Source organism: Siphateles boraxobius, unplaced genomic scaffold, assembly GCF_051911475.1.
Source record: "Siphateles boraxobius isolate OS27281-9 unplaced genomic scaffold, OSU_SipBor_1 29, whole genome shotgun sequence".
Lineage (NCBI taxonomy): Eukaryota > Metazoa > Chordata > Actinopteri > Cypriniformes > Leuciscidae > Siphateles > Siphateles boraxobius.
In genome coordinates, this window is record NW_027508908.1 from 20,775,006 (window position 1) to 20,791,558 (window position 16,553).

Sequence of the window (16,553 nt, forward strand, 5' to 3'; positions counted from 1 at the left end):
GAAATTTGCCCCTGTCATAACTTGCAACATTATTAGCATCTCGGAATACGAACAGCTGATTGTTTTTTCATTTTTAACTGACGTAAGTTATGAGAATAAATCAAATGAAAGGTACAAAAGCATTTGAACAACAAGTAAAATAAAAGTACATTTTGAGAACTTCTGTCAGCTTATAAAGAGGTATAACATAAAAAATTTAATGTTCATAGGGCAAAATATATATTTTTAAATAATATAATCATGATTTTTGTGCCAGTAAATATTCTCTACACTTGCTATTGGCAGGTGTGGTGTGAAGGTTTTCACTTTTTTAAGGATCTCACCTCACATTTCATTTCCAATTATCACATAAAACACTGTGAATTTAGCTGCTGTAGCTTGAGCTGTGTGAGCAGCACAAAAAGAACTCATTATAATTTAACAGAGGTAAATGACATATCTGGTAACAGAAACCAGCAAGAGTGCAATTAATAGGAGAGCAAGATATCAATGATGCACTATGGGTAGCTCTACTGAATGGACATATTTAATCATTTATCTTTGCAAGTCAGACTGTGTAACAACACCTCACAAAGCCTGTACTACATCCTAATTAAAAATTAAATAGAAAATAAAAATAAATAATAATAAAATAAAATGTTGTGATTTGTGAAAGTATTTGTATACAAATGCTGTTGTAGAAATGTGCTATTCACAGCAGGCGATGATTGATTTATTGCAAGTGTCCAATTACAGAGCAGTTACTGAGATAAAACGAGTAGTATTCAGCTGGCCATCATGATCTTAACATGGCAGCGCCATGATCCGCTACATATAAAATTAAACGGCTTTAACTTAAACTAGATGGTAAAGTTCGTAGACAAACTTTAAGTTGGCTTGGAAAAGCCTAGCCAGAAAGTTTGAAAAAGCTTTAAACTGTTCTAGCACGGTTTAACATGTTTCAAGTATGGTTTGCCACATTGCTAGCATGATTTAGCATATTTTAACATTACCATGGATGGTTGGATGGATAGATCATCAAGATTAGTTAGAAAGAAATATTAGAGATGGATAGAAATAAAGAAATAAAAAAGAAAGAAAGATTAGTTTGAAAAAAGAAAGAAAAGTAAAAAAGAAAGAAAGATAAAAAAGAAAGAATGGTTAGAAAGGAAGAAAAGTAAAAAAGAAAGAATAGCTAGAAAGAAAGAAAGAAAGATGGATTAGTTAGAAAGAAAGGATTAGTTAGAAAGAAAGGATTAGTTAGAAAAAAGTAAAAAAGAAAGAAAGTAAAAAAGAAAGAAAGAAAAAAGAAAAAAAGAAAGAAAGATTAGTTTGAAAAAAGAAACAAAAAAAGTTAAAAAGAAAGAAAGAAAAGTAAGAAAGAAAGAAAGAAAAAAGAAAGTAAAAAAGAAAGAATAGATAGATAGAAAGAATGGTCGAAAGAAAGAAAGAAATGTTAGGAAAAAAGAAAGAAAAAAATGTTAGGAAAAAGGAAAGAATAGTTAGAAAGAAAGATAGAATAGTTAGATAGAAAGAAAGAAATATGGATTAGTTAGAAAGAAAGAAAGATAAGTTTGAAAAAATAAAGAAAAAAAGATCAGCTTGAAAGAAAGATAAATAAGAAAGAAAGATTAGTTAGAAGGAAAGAAGTTAGAAAGAAAGATTAGTTAAAGAAAGAAAAAAGAAGGAAAGATTACGTAGAAAGAAAGATTAGTTCGAAAGAAAGAAAGATTAGTTAGAAAGAAAATTAGATAGATTAGTTAGAAAGAAAGAAAAAAAGGAAGAAAGAAAGAAAGAATGTTAGAAAGAATTATAGAAAGAAAGATTAGTTAGAAAGAAAGAAAGAAAGAGTAGTTAGAAAGAAAGAAAGATTAGCTAGAAAGAAAGATAGAGAAATTAGTTAGAAAGAAAGAAAGATTAGTTAGAAATAAAGAAAAATTAATTAGAAAGAAAGAGATTAATTAAAAAGAAAGATAGATTAGTTAGAAAGAAAGAACAATTAGTTAGAAAAAAAGATTAGTTAAAAAGATAGATAGAAAGAAAGAAAGAGAAAGAAAGAAAAGTTAGAAAGAAAGAAAAGTTAGAAAGAAAGAAAGAAAGAAAGAAAAGTTAGAAAGAAAGAAAGATTAGTTAGAAAGAAAGAAAAGTTAGAAAGAAAGAAAGAAAAGTTAGAAAGAAAGAAAGATAGATTAGTTAGAAAGAAAGAAAGAATAGTTAGAAAGAAAGATAGAATAGTTAGAAAGAAAGAACAATTAGTTAGAAAAAAAGATTTGTTAGAAAGAAAGATAGATAGAAAGATTAGTTAAAAAGATAGATAGAAAGAAAGAAAGAGAAAGAAAGAAAATTTAGAAAGAAAGAAAAGTTAGAAAGAAAAGTTAGAAAGAAAGAAAGAAAGAAAGAAAAGTTAGAAAGAAAGAAAGAAAAGTTAGAAAGAAAGAAAAGTTAGAAAGAAAAGTTAGAAAGAAAGAAAGAAAAGTTAGAAAGAAAGAAAGAAAAGTTAGAAAGAAAGAAAGAAAAGTTAGAAAGAAAGAAAAGTTAGAAAGAAAGAAAGAAAAGTTAGAAAGAAAGAAAGAAAAGTTAGAAAGAAAGATAGATTAGTTAGAAAGAAAGATAGATTAGTTAGAAAGAAAGAAAGAATAGTTAGAAAGATATATTAGTTAGAAAAGTTAGAAAGAAAGAAAGAAAAGTTAGAAAGAAAGATAGATAGATTAGTTAGAAAGAAAGAAAGAATAGTTAGAAAGACAGAATAGTTAGAAAGAAAGATATATTAATTAGAAAGAAAGATAGAATAGTTAGAAAGAAAAAAGATTAGTTCGAAAGGAAGAAAAAAAGATTAATTAGAAAGAAAGAAAGAAAGATTAGTTAAAAAGATAGAAAGATATATATATATTTAGTAACAGATAGATAGATAGATAGATAGATAAGTTCATCAGCACATATAGAATGGTAGTTTAATTGAATCTAGGGTTTCAGGGAGTTTAGATTTGAGTTTATTTGTTGTACACTACTGGGCCACCGTAGCCTTGGCTCAATTTGAACTGTTGCAATGAAAGTCAATGGGAATTTTATGATTTTTAATATTAATTTGTAAGAAAACAAACTCAAATCAGTCTGAAAAGATATAGCAACTCAAGTCAGAACAGTCTGAATGTCTGACCCGAGTTTGTTGGTCGTAGCTTTAACGGTCTAGGAGGAGATACAGTCTAAAATTTGGCTCAGAAGAAGAAGAAGAAGAATTTTAAGTACAATATCATTAAGTTGGCTTTTCCAAGCCAACTTAAGTCAGGTGATTTTAACGTGGGAGTGTGTTTACTTCGTGTTGTTAGGGAAGATGTATATATTCGTCGTCTAGGTTTCCCTGGTGTGTTTCTTTCTCTCTCGTTTACTCTCTAACTGTAATGACTTACAGGTGGAGCTGCTACCGTGGATCTACGGCTCCCCGCTCTCATGGCTTCCTTGACAGTCAGATGTGTTCATTGTTTATGCAGTATGGGGCACATAGTGAATGTTAAAGGACTGGTACACAAGACATTTGATGTAAACCACTACCAAAGAGTATAGAAAAACAAGAGGCGAAACTTTGATGCTTTTTTGGAAACAGCCACTATGTGGCGCGGCCGCCATTTTGGGGTGAAAATTCCAACTGGAGTTACTGGACAACAGCACAGATGACAGTTAATCCAATCATTAAATACACATTTGAGGTGTTTTTTCCTTGCTTTATTGAGTATTTCCATTTTATGCAACTTTACACATTTATTACTATTATTAGTTACCCACTAGCCCTGAAATATATTTTGTACGTTTTACCCATACAAAAATGTAATATATGGCCATATATGTACTTATATTTTAAATAGCATGACATTATACATATATTTGACTTATCTGAGAACACAATATAGCCTATGCCTGCAACATATTTGAACATTTATGTGTCCAAACATGTGAAGAAAATATTTAAGTTCATCCACATATGATACCATATACAGGTCCTTCTCAAAAAATTAGCATATTGTGATAAAGTTAATTATTTTCCATAATGTAATGATAAAAATTAAACTTTCATATATTTTAGATTCATTGCACACCAACTGAAATATTTCAGGTCTTTTATTGTTTTAATACTGATGATTTTGGCATACAGCTCATGAAAACCCAAAATTCCTATCTCAAAAAATTAGCTGACTGTAAAGCTATTCTATTGCTGTTATATATATAAATATTGTCCAACATTCCCAAATATCTGATATTTCCTATTCTTACTTTTATATGTTGGTATTAATTCAGTGTTTATAATGCTAATGCTAAACCTTTAGTATTAGCATTACAAACACTGAATTAATACCAATTTTGTGGGAAAAAAAGTAGAAAACTTGTCTAAGTCTATGAAATAAACTGTTTAAAGGGATTTGATGATCACTAGTCTATTGATTGTACGTTATTCTGTATTGTCATCATTCAGTTTGGATTTGATCTTTAATTTACTTAAAAAAAAAAAAATTACAAAGCAGCTGAATTTGCCATATCGTCCGGCTCTTTTCAAAGAATCGGCTTTTAGAGCGGCTCGTTCGTGAAAGACACATCAACACTAGTGGACTGCCGAGTCGCTTTCACCCCAAAATGGCGGAAGCTTAGCGCTGGTGCTGGGTGCGTTTGTTTCAATGGAACGTTCTATTGAGTTTCGCCTCTTGTTCTTCTATACTCTTTGCCACTACCTTTTGCTAAGTTGTGATTTATTGTTACGTTAAGTCTTATCCTTCATCCTAATCCATATCGAATCGGAGCATGGTAGGGAGGTGGGCGCCTTTTTAATTTATTATTCGTTCTCTCGTTTATGATAAGTAGGCAGGTAAGCTTTTGTACATTTTGTTTGTTATCTGATTTCTAGGTTAGTATCCTTAAATTAGTTAGCTTTGTTTTGTTATTTGTTTTGGCTTTTCCCCCTCCTGAACTTCATGTTGCTCCTTATTTGTTGCTCCTAAAATGTTGCTCCTGATGTCCTGTTACTTTATCCACTACAGTAAAAGACCTGGGTGTTACACTAGACCGCAACTTGTCTTTCGAAAATCATATTTCATGTTACAAGAACAGCCTTTTTCCACCTTAGAAACATTGCTAAGCTACGTAACATGCTATCTGTTTCTGATGCAGAAAAGTTAGTTCATGCATTCATGACCTCGAGACTAGATTACTGTAATGCTTTATTAGCTGGTTGTCCTGCATCCTTAATAAACAAGCTACAGTTAGCGCAAAATGCAGCTGCTAGAGTTCTTACTAGGTCAAGAAAATATGATCATATAACACCAATTTTATCATCTCTACACTGGTTACCTATTAAGTTACGTATCAATTACAAATTTTTACTACTGGCCTATAAAGCCCTAAATGGTTTAGCTCCTGTGTATTTAACAGACCTTCTATCCCCCTACAAACCATCACGATCTATAAGATCACTAATAGAACGTGGGCTTCTGGTCATTCCTAGGATATCTAAGTCCACTAAAGAATGGGACTTACATTTACTTTCAATGTAAAGAAGCTTACATTTAGCTCCTAAACTCTGGAATAGCCTTCCTGATATTGTTCGAGGCTCAGACTTGCTGTCCCAGTTTAAAACTAGATTAAAGACGCATCTCTTTAGCCAAGCATTCACATAATGCTTAAATTTATACTACTGTTGAATCAGATCGAATGCATTAATTTTATGAACAGCAGTTATGCTAATTATCTCCCATCTGCTCTTCTGCTGTTATCTCGGGACGCTAGTCCCGAGGTAAATAGCGTTCGTCAGCTCCAGTTTGTATCCAGCCTCTCACGGAGGCCTCAGATGCCCCAACACCTGGGATGAGAAGACTAAACGCCTGTGAAGAGACGACTCGACGCCGGCGATATGTTACATGGTTAACTAAATGTATTTTTTCTATGTACATTTCTGAAATGCACTTTCTGTAAAGCTGCTTTGAAACAATATGTATTGTGAAAAGCGCTATACAAATATATTTGAATTGAATTGAATTATGTACTTAAGTTTAATAAATTCACTTTTTGCACTTTAAAGAATGTTTTGAAGCCTTGGGAGTGAGAGCGGGTACTCCAGGGATCTTGTTGATCGGATCCCTGTTAATTGTTATGGATGGTTTTGTTCTCTTTGAGTAGAGATTTTACTTAATTCGTAACATATGTCAATTTCATTATAAAATAAATTAATACTTTTATTCAGCAAGGATGCATTGAATTGATTAAAAGTGAAAGTAAACATTTTCACACTGCTACAAAAAAAGCTGTTCTTCTGAACTTCCTATACATTAAAGAATCCTGAAAAAATTTAAATAAAAATTTCAACATTAATAATGATAAAAAAACATAAATTGAGCACCAAATCAACATATTAGAATGACTTTGACAGACTTTTATTGTCATTCAGAATACAACAAGTGTATACAGAATGAAATTTCGTTTGCATAGGCCACAGTTTCAATGCAGTGTAAATGTTCATCCCAAAAATGTGTACAAACAGATTATAATAAATATATAAATAGCAAAGTGGAATAAATAATTTAGCTATGAATGATTTCTGAAGGATCAAGTGACACTGAAGACTGCAGTGAAGTTGCTGAAAATTCAGCTTTGCCATCACATCATTTTGAATATAATCAAATAGAAAACAGTTATTTTAAATAAAAATAAACATTTTCAACACATTCATCACACACATTACCTGTTCATAGTTGAAGGTCTCTAGCATCCCTAAAATGAGCCCCTGGATCTCAGCCAGCTTTCCTTTCCCATATACAGGGTCCTGGTAGAGAGAACACATACACAGAGATAGATTAATTTCTTATAGCTTTGATCATACTAGTCGAAACCTGTGTCTTTCTGCAGGTTTCTACCAGTGAGAAACAATTCTGAAATCAATTTTAAAGGCTTTGTCTACAGTAAGTATATATCAGGGAGTAAACACAGTGCGTGCTGTCAGACTGCATTCACAATGACAGCTGATAACTCTCAGATGATGAAGGAGTGCGGCCTCAGTAACATCACACACACTCGCAATCACAGGACTGCACATGGGTAATTCTGCCCTCGGTAGGGGTTCAGATTGAAGCAGTCTCAAAGATCAAGACCTGGAAGACTGACTGACTGACTGACTGACTGACTGAACCTCACTCACTCACCCACTCACCCTTCCACCCACCCATCTATCTCACTCACTCACTCACTCACCCACTCACTCACTCACTCACTCACACACTCACCCACCCACTCACCCACTCACTCACCCACCCACTCACTCACTCACTCACCCACTCACCCACTCTCTCACTCGAGAGGCCCACCCACTCACTCACTCACTCACTCACTCACCCACTCACACACTCACTCACCCACTCACCCACCTCACTCACTCACTCACTCACTCACTCACTCACTCACTCACTCACTCACTCACTCACTCACTCACTCACTCACCCACTCACCCACCCACCCAACCACTCACACACTCACTCACTCACACACTCACCCACCGACCCATTCACCCACCCACTCACTCACCCAAACCCACTCACCCACTCACTCACTCACCCACCCTGAGACCCACTCACTCACTCACTCACTCACTCACTCACTCACTCACTCACTCACTCACTCACCCACTCACTCACTCACTCACTCACTCACTCACTCACTCACTCACTCACTCACTCACCCACTCACCCACCCACCCAACCACTCACACACTCACTCACTCACACACTCACCCACCGACCCATTCACCCACCCACTCACTCACCCAAACCCACTCACCCACTCACTCACTCACCCACCCTTCCACCCACTCACTCACTCACTCACTCACTCACTCACCCACCCACCTATCTCACTCACTCACTCACTCACCCACTCACTCACTCACACACACACTCACCCACCCACTCACTCACTCACTCACCCACTCACCCACTCTCTCACTCGAGAGACCCACCCACTCACTCACTCACTCACTCACCCACTCACACACTTTTAATCAATCGATTAAAAAATTAACTAATTGATAACACATTTTCTGTAATTTATCGTGATTAATCACACCTAACCATAAAGTTTTTTATATATTTCAGTATTTTCACAATTAATCTCCAAAATAATGTAGAAACAACAAAGAATTTTTAAATATTTGTTTAATGGCATCTTTTTTACTAAGCACTATGAATGAAGGCCAGTATCACTGATACCAGTAATGATGCTGATATCTCTTTTACATGGATATGTTTTTTTCAAGAGTAGATTAATCACAGACAGCAGCAGGCTTTTTAGGCTGCTGTCACTTTAAGACCTGAAGCACATGACCCAGATCTGACAAACATCCTATTTTCTCGAAAAAAAGGCAATTTATGGCATCATTTTGTGCTTTGTCCGCTCAAGCGCCAAAGGAAACTCAATGTGGTGCTGCCTGAAGCGGCATGCTTTGCACGCCTTTCGGTTGTTTGTTCACAAAGAGCCGCTTCACAAACAGAGCACCATGCAGATTTGAGATCTTTTTTTGCATCTTAAGGCGCTTTAATGGTTTAATAGCACTTGAAAGAATAATAGCGTGATCATGTACTTTATTACATGTCTCTGTGGAATACTTGATTCTGATTGGTCAATCGCACCATCCAGCGGTATGTTATTCCTCAATAACAACCACTGAAAACATTTATTGTAACACAGGCTCATTTGGGTTACTGAAGTCAGCAGCGCTATACTCTTGCTAGGAATGTTTTGTCTAATTGGAAATTTTGCGTTTGGTGAGCTAATAAAATATTAAAACTCAGTCAAATCAATATTTTGTGTACAGTTATTTAATTATGCCATCCAGTATCGTGGACTCGCTCTCTCGCGTTTCATACAAACCAAGCTTCTGCCATTTTGCAACTATTGTTCACTTTTGGATTATAAGATATAAACGATTTTAAATCAGTTTCATATCAAATCAATATCTTTTATCCCCATTATTATTTATGTGGCGAAATGCTGTGTAATAAGTGGTAAGACTTTACCGTATCCCTTAAATGTACTTCTATTTTGAACATGCCGCGCTAGCAACTGCTCTCTCCGCAGAAGCCTTGCGTTTAAGAACCTAATAAAATATTTAGACTCAAATCAATATTTCGTGTCTAATTATTTATTTATGTGGCAAGTAGCTGTGTAATAAGCGGGATTATGTATATCCAGCCAGATGTTATCTCAGAATAAACCCATTGAGCCTGATCACCCTGTTTGTGTTTATTCTGAGATAACAAGCGGCTGGATGTACATAATCCCTTACATAGCGCAGCCAAAGGATGACAGAAAAAAAAAAACAGATGCTGCGTTAAATATTTTTAATGCGTTAAAATTAAAAAAATTAAAATAATAATAATTGCATGCGTTAACGTGTTAATTTTGACAACACTAGAAGTTACACATAATAATTAGGGCTGTAATCTCCCAGTCGACTAGTCGATTTATTGGTCGTACGTTCTGGCTCGACCAAAATTCCGATTGGTCGATTTTTTGCAGTATTCATTTCATCAGGTGGAAAGCACTAATTGCTAATGGGGGTGTTTTCAGAGCACCCCTGTTTCACAGGTAACAGTCTGTCTTCAGAACACCCCCCTTGTCTGGTGGTTTGCTGAATATTTATTTAATTGTGAGCATTTAATTTACAGTCAGTCCTCCTTTACCATGTCAAAGACATCGGCAGTGTGGCAGCATTTTACAAAAATAGATAACAGAAAAAAAAGTCGAATGCAAAGTTTGCAAGCAACAGCCTAAAATCGGTAAGCTAACCTATCACCTAAAAACGGTAAGCTAACTTGTCTGCGTTAGGTTGCCCCGTCTGTTTTGAGTAGGCTATATGAACATATCAGAATATGGCACATGTTTTAGTCTAATAATCATTTTATAACTGCAGGCGCACCGGCCCGCAATGACGGTAGCATCCCCCAGACACACCCAGACCACGCTGGATGTTAAGCCTCCTCTATCATCCAAACACAAAAATAATATCACGGAAGGAATTGTCGACTTTTTTTATTAAACGTCCAGTGTCTTGTGTGTTTAAGAGTAAAAGCTTTAAGTTAATAGTCTATTCGTGTCTCAGCCGAGAAGCTGAGCTTCAGCCTCGCTCTGTGCGAGGACATGCACAGAGCGGCTGAAATGATAGTATCTGTCAGTTATTATAACATATGACAACAACAATTGTCTAAATTATTATAAGATAAGATATTGCACAGGTGCACGTGATGCAGCGCTGTCAGAGCCGACAGAGTGTGTCATTTCAGTGCAAAATAATTAACGTTAGGTCAAAAACGATTTAATATACTGCATATAGCCTCCTAGTTTTTTATGTTGATTTATAATTCATTTAGGTGGACAAGGCTACCCAATACTGCGCAGCTAATTAATCTAATTTTTTTTTAATCTTAATAAATAGGGTCAATTTTGATTTCATGTGGACTTTAATTTAATCTCAGAAGTTTTTACTCCACCTCTTGCTTGACATCATTAATGGTGGTTCTATATTGCTGAACTAATGTGGTTTGAACAACTGTAGAACAGTTACTACAGTTTCGGGAAAAAGTCGTGACTAGCTCCAATGGCAAAAAAATTAAAAGCCAATATTTATGAGTTACCATAACTCATTGGGTCATGGTACCATGGTACATTTTTTTTAACTTACATTTACATAATTCATAAGGTATGTATAATTTCGCTGCATTAAAATGCACTCATTCTTAAGTGTAAAAATGTTTCACGAAAAAAAATTGAGTACATTGTTGAAATTTTAGTGTAGTTAACAATTTAAACCAGCCTGGATCAGCTGATGATCAGCTTTGACCAGACTGGAACTGTGACATGTCACACGTGTCCTGTATAGACCACCACCCCATGACCCCCTTTGTTGTATTTCTGTTGTGGAGTGAAAACAAATTGGAAATCAAATGTATGCCATGAACTACATAATAATGAAAACAATAATACATCAATAAGCAAGCGTTCACAGCATGCACAGTGCATACAGCTGCATGTGCCTAGATGCAAGTGCACATTCAAGACAACACCTGTTGATTATGTAATATATTGATTGCGATCCTCTGTTAGTATAACTTGATAGGGTTCCTTATGAGATTTCCTGTTCCCTGTCAGAGTTGCATTTGCATTCACAGCAGCGTACTAATGATTACACACTGTGGGTAAATGCCATCAAATGTCACCATCAGCAGCCGGGCTGAACCAGAGCTTCTCAGATAGATGCTGAGGCAGGGAGATTAATGAATCAACATGGGCCACAAAAAGAGACTATCCCTGAATCAGTGGGGTTCCATTGACAGCTATTTAATTAACACTTTGAAGGCCCAGAAAGGTAGGAAAGAAATCGTTAAAATAGTCCATGTGACTACAGTGGTTCAACCTTAATTTTATGAATCGTCGAGAATACTTTTTGTGCGCCAAAAAAACTACATTTGTGCTCTTAATTTGTGTTCCGAATATGAACGAAGGTCTTATGGGTTTGGAACAACATGAGGGTGAGTAATTAATGACATAATTTTCATTTTTGGGTGAACTAACCCATTAAGTGTTAATCAAAAAGTCTCTTATGCTCACAAAGACTGAATTTATTTGAACAAAACAGTAATACTGTCAAATAATAATACAATTTAAATTAACATTTCTATTTTAATTTATTTTAAAATATATATTTTTTTCATGTAATGATGGGAATTTTTCTGCAGCCATTACTACAGTCTTCAGTCTTACATCATTTTAAAAATCAATCTAATAAGCTTATTTGGTGTTTCAAAAATATTTCTTATTATTATAAATTTTGTGCTGTCTAATATCTTTGTGGAAACCATGACACATTTTGAGGATTATTTATGAATAGAAAATTCAAAATAACAATGTATTTGAAACTGAATCTAAATCTAATTACATTTTATTTGCATACTTTACTTGGTCAATTTAATGCATCCTAACATTTTATAATAAGTATACAGTTATTCAACAATATTGATTTGACTGCACTGACACTATTGGATGAGAACTGAACAGAGCTGGACAATGACATCACTGTGTTTTCTGCAGATCTGCTTTATAGTCGAATTGAACTAATTTAATAATCAATGATCTTTACAACGGAAATGAATCAACACTGAAGTGAGTTCATCTGAAAAATGACACTATTTTCCTTTACAGCTGCTGTACAGCTGAATCATTTCCCTGTTATCACTGTAAAGCTGCTTTTAAACGATCTGTATTCCATAAAGCGCTATATACAGTGTATCTGGGAATAGAATTCACAGCGCTTCACTTTTTCCATAATTTGTAATGTTACAGTCTTATTCCAAAATGGATTAAATTCATTATTTTCTTCAAAATTCTACAAACAATACCCCATAATGACAACGTGAAAGAAGTTTGTTTGAAATCGTTTGTCTAAAATAATTTATTAAAAATAAAACCATCACATGTACATAAGTGTTGTGATGTCAGTCTGTGTTCCCCTGTCTTTTCATGTTTAACAGTTCCGTTATGTCTATTAGTCTCCCCAGGTGTTTCAGATTAACAACGCCCCCTTGTTATCTTGTTTAGCATGTTTGCCCTGGTATTTAAGCCCTGTGTTTTAGTTCAGTCATTGTGAGTTCTTGGTTTTGTTTGAAGCTAGGTTGTATAGTCGACGTTGGTTGTTCTGTTCATGATTCCTAGTCTAGTTTTGAGTTTATTTAATAAAGTGTGCTGCACTTGGATCCTGCTTGCTCCAACCACTTTGTGACAGAAGAACTCACCGAAAAAATGGATTTCCAGCAGCTGCTGGATTTCTTTCTTCTATGTTCCAGGATGGCCAGCCCATCGAGAGGTATGTGAAGGACTTTTTGACTTGCTGTCATTTGGGATCGTTAGATGACACCCAGCTCATGGACCTGTTTTGGAGCGGGCTGGATGAGGACATTGCTCAATTGATGCCGGAGGACTATACCGGCTGGACCCTGGAAGGATATATCGACCTGTATATTTCCTTGAGCGGTTCGGCATTTACTGTGGGCTTGGCTGATGAAACAACCCGCAAGCTCACAGTACCCCTGAGCCTGAGTCAATTCACGTCTCGCCCGCCCAGCCTGAGAATCTCCACGTCACGCCAACCATCAAGCCAGCCACCGGATCCGTCTATGGCCGTTCAGGACTGGTTTCCAGCGTGGCTGATCCCCCGCTGATGTCTGCACGTGCTGCCAAGGGGACCATCATTCCAGGGTCTCGTCCCGCCGAGACTGTCCAGCCTGAGTCCCGTCCCGTCAAGCCTGTCCCATAGCCTGTCCAGCCAGAGTCTTCTCCCGTCGAGACCGCCCAGAGTCCAGAGTCTCGTTCCGCCGAGACCGCCCAGGGGCCCACGGCCACCAGAAAGATCCTCTCCGCCATGGCCGCCCGAAGGGTGGTTGATTTGCAAATAATTTGCAAATATAGTTAATTGATAGTTTATAAAATGAAGTCGCTACATTGGCGTTAAGTGAGGGATTTCTTGCTCAAACATTTCATGAGGCTGCATGTAAAGTAACCGGCTGAGGAACTGAAGAAGGAACTTTAGGGATGTAGTCCGATCTGTGGTGTAACATAACCTACTCTCTTTATGAGCGATGTTAGCGCCAACAAAATATCTAAAACTGACTCCAAAGGCTCAAATGGGGATTCTATTAAAAGATCCTATAGGGCTAGGTCCCAGTAGGGTAGGGAGAGGCATTTAAAAAATATATTATATATATGAATATTTGTTTATTTAACTTAGATTTAATGAAAAATACTTTTTTTTAAGGATTATGTTTTTGGCACCATTTCTGTAAAAGCTTATGATTTGGCAATACACACAACAACTTACATTATATCTTAAGGTTTTCTTTTAGTTGAAAACAATAACCCCCACAGTTTTTTTCCCCGCTTTTTTCTAATCAATGCGAAAGAGGCTCAAATAGCTCGTCATACAGATAAGTTATACATCATTATAAACTGTAATGTCTACTTTTATTTGTGTACTCACAATAAAAACAAAATGTTGTGCTTTTCGCAAAATAAAGAAAACAAACATGATGCGCTTTCTGCCGTCTCTCTCTCTCTCTCTCTCTCTCTCTGTGTGAAGTCCATTCTGAAACGCGTCTGAAAATGAACTAACTCAGCTGATACAGACATGAGAGATGTCTTTAGAAAGCTTGAATTGTCTACTGTATGATCTGTATGAAACCTAAACGAGGTTCAGTTTCTCAAGTCTTGCTCATCTCTAATGTGACCACACCCACGCACTATTCACCATGTTTTTTTTTTTTACAGGGTCCAGATGCCACTGATCAGTCCTGCTGACTTTAACATTTACATGAGTCTCTTCAAACTGTTTTTCTCTGAGAGCGCTGTACCAACATCAGCAAGCGTCTACATGAACATGGTAAAATGAAAAAGCAATCACCTTGGAAATGACAAACCACAACCTCGGACAAAACCACAAGGGGTTGTTGAACAGGAACTGTGACTGTTTATGTCTCTGTTTAGATCAGTGTGCTCAATAATGTGCCATTTTGCCTTCATTGTGTATATTTCGATTGTGTTCGATTGTGTTGTAAATAATATCCAAACAATCAATCAGCCATTCTTTTATTCTCCTTAAATTCTTTGTTCTAGTCCCCTCACGATCTCATTCAGCTGATAGGGCCATTAACCCCCTGGAGTCGGCTATCGCGCCGGCGCGATAGTCTCGCTTTTTTTCTTATCAGTGCAAAAGAAACTCAAATAACTCCGTCGATTTTTGTCATACAGGCAAGTGTTATACATCATTAAAAACTGTTAAATGTCTACAATAATAATAAAAACAAAAAGTTGTGTTTTTCGTAAAATAAAGAAAAAAAACATGATGCACGTTCTGTCTTCTCTCTCAATGTGAAGTTCATTCTGAAACGCGACAGAAAATGATCTGTAACTCAGCCAATACTTGCCACCCACACATGAAAGTAATGTCTTTACAAAGCTTGAAGTCTCCTTTTTTAAAATAAGTAAATCATATCAAAAACAAATATTCTCGGTTTAAGAAATCCGTATGAAAGCAACGACATGTACAGTTACTCCAGCCCGAGCTCATTAACTTTAATTTGACCAAGTGTGAACTGTTCTCATTCAAATGATCCACGTGAAGGAACACAGAGCTGTTAACGCCCTCATCAGCTCTAAACAAAGAATCAGCGACTCCAGTATTTCTCTGCTTTTCATCAGTTTGGAAGACTGTTTGTGCTGTGGATTTACCTCAGAAGATGACGTTTTGATTATGAGAACAATTTTTAAGGTAAGAGACATAATAGTAAGTGTTTTATTGTTGCATAAACTTTACATTGTAGCTACTAAACTGGTGCCAGCCTAAAATGTTATGAAATGAGATACAAGTATGCTAGTATGAGTGTTTATTCTAATATGGTGAATATTTTAATGTTTAGACCTGTGGTTACTGTTAAATACTGTTTGTGGATATCTGTTCAAACATGGATGTATAATGTAACAATAATGTTTCATAGTTTGGAGCGGCTCGATCGCTGCACGCGCTGAGTTTGGGTCTGAGTCACGCTGTGTGTTTGAAAAGCAAAACACGCCAAACATTAGGCTTCACGCCAAACTCATCTAATTTCATAACAAATAGAAATATTTGAAGTAACATATGATAAACAATATATGTTTGTCTAGTGTAGTGTTACTGAAGTGTTCATTTTTAACGATTTATAGGCTGCCTGCTATCTAGGCTATTGTTATTATTTTATGCAGCCTTACACATGCCTATATACAAGGCACAACAAACTAGGTGTTCATATATACATTTAAAAAATACATATACATATATACACCGCCGTTCAAAAGTTTGGGGTTGTCACTTATGCTCACCAAGGCTGTATATATTTGATTAAAAATACAAAACAAACCCAGTAATATTGTGAAATATTATTTCAATGTAAAACAGCTGTTTTCTGTGTGAATATATAGTAAAAAGTAGGGATGCACCGATACCACTTTTTAAGGGTCGAGTACGAGTACCGATATATACAAATTTTCAAAGCCCAAATTTCACAGTGTCCAATAACCTCCAAAGGGCAAAACCAAGGACATAATGAATGTAATTTTTACCTGCCTGTCACAAAGTTGTCAAAGTGCTAAAGAAATCACAGACAACAAGACAATCAAATTTGTCATAAGGTGCCAAAGAAATCACAGAACAAATGTTTAACATAACACTGAGTAACAATGTAATCACAGCCGAAAGTGTAAAGTGAAATATTAGAGTGTACTATTAAATCTAGCAACACTATAACTGCAGGAAGAGTGTTCATAAGAAATATAAGCTAAGGATATACGTGAGGTATCGGTCTTTGGTATCGGGGTATTTTTACGAGTACGAGTACAAGTACATGAGCTTGGTATCGGGCCCGATACCGATACTGGTATCGGTATCGGTGCATCCCTAGTAAAAAGCGTAATTTATTCCTGTGATCAAAGCTGAATTTTCAGCATCCTTACTCCAGTCTTCAGTG

At 35.9% G+C, this 16,553-nt stretch overlaps 1 protein-coding gene across 1 annotated transcript in view; it reads right to left on the reverse strand.

Moving 5' to 3' along the window:
- The window catches only part of vps8 (VPS8 subunit of CORVET complex), a 138,627-nt gene that overhangs the window by 32,375 nt on the left and 89,699 nt on the right, over positions 1-16,553 (reverse strand). The window contains exon 40 of the mRNA XM_077246890.1: positions 6,701-6,781. Within this exon, the coding sequence (XP_077103005.1) occupies positions 6,701-6,781 (81 nt within the window). The remainder of the gene's footprint in view (positions 1-6,700; positions 6,782-16,553) is intronic.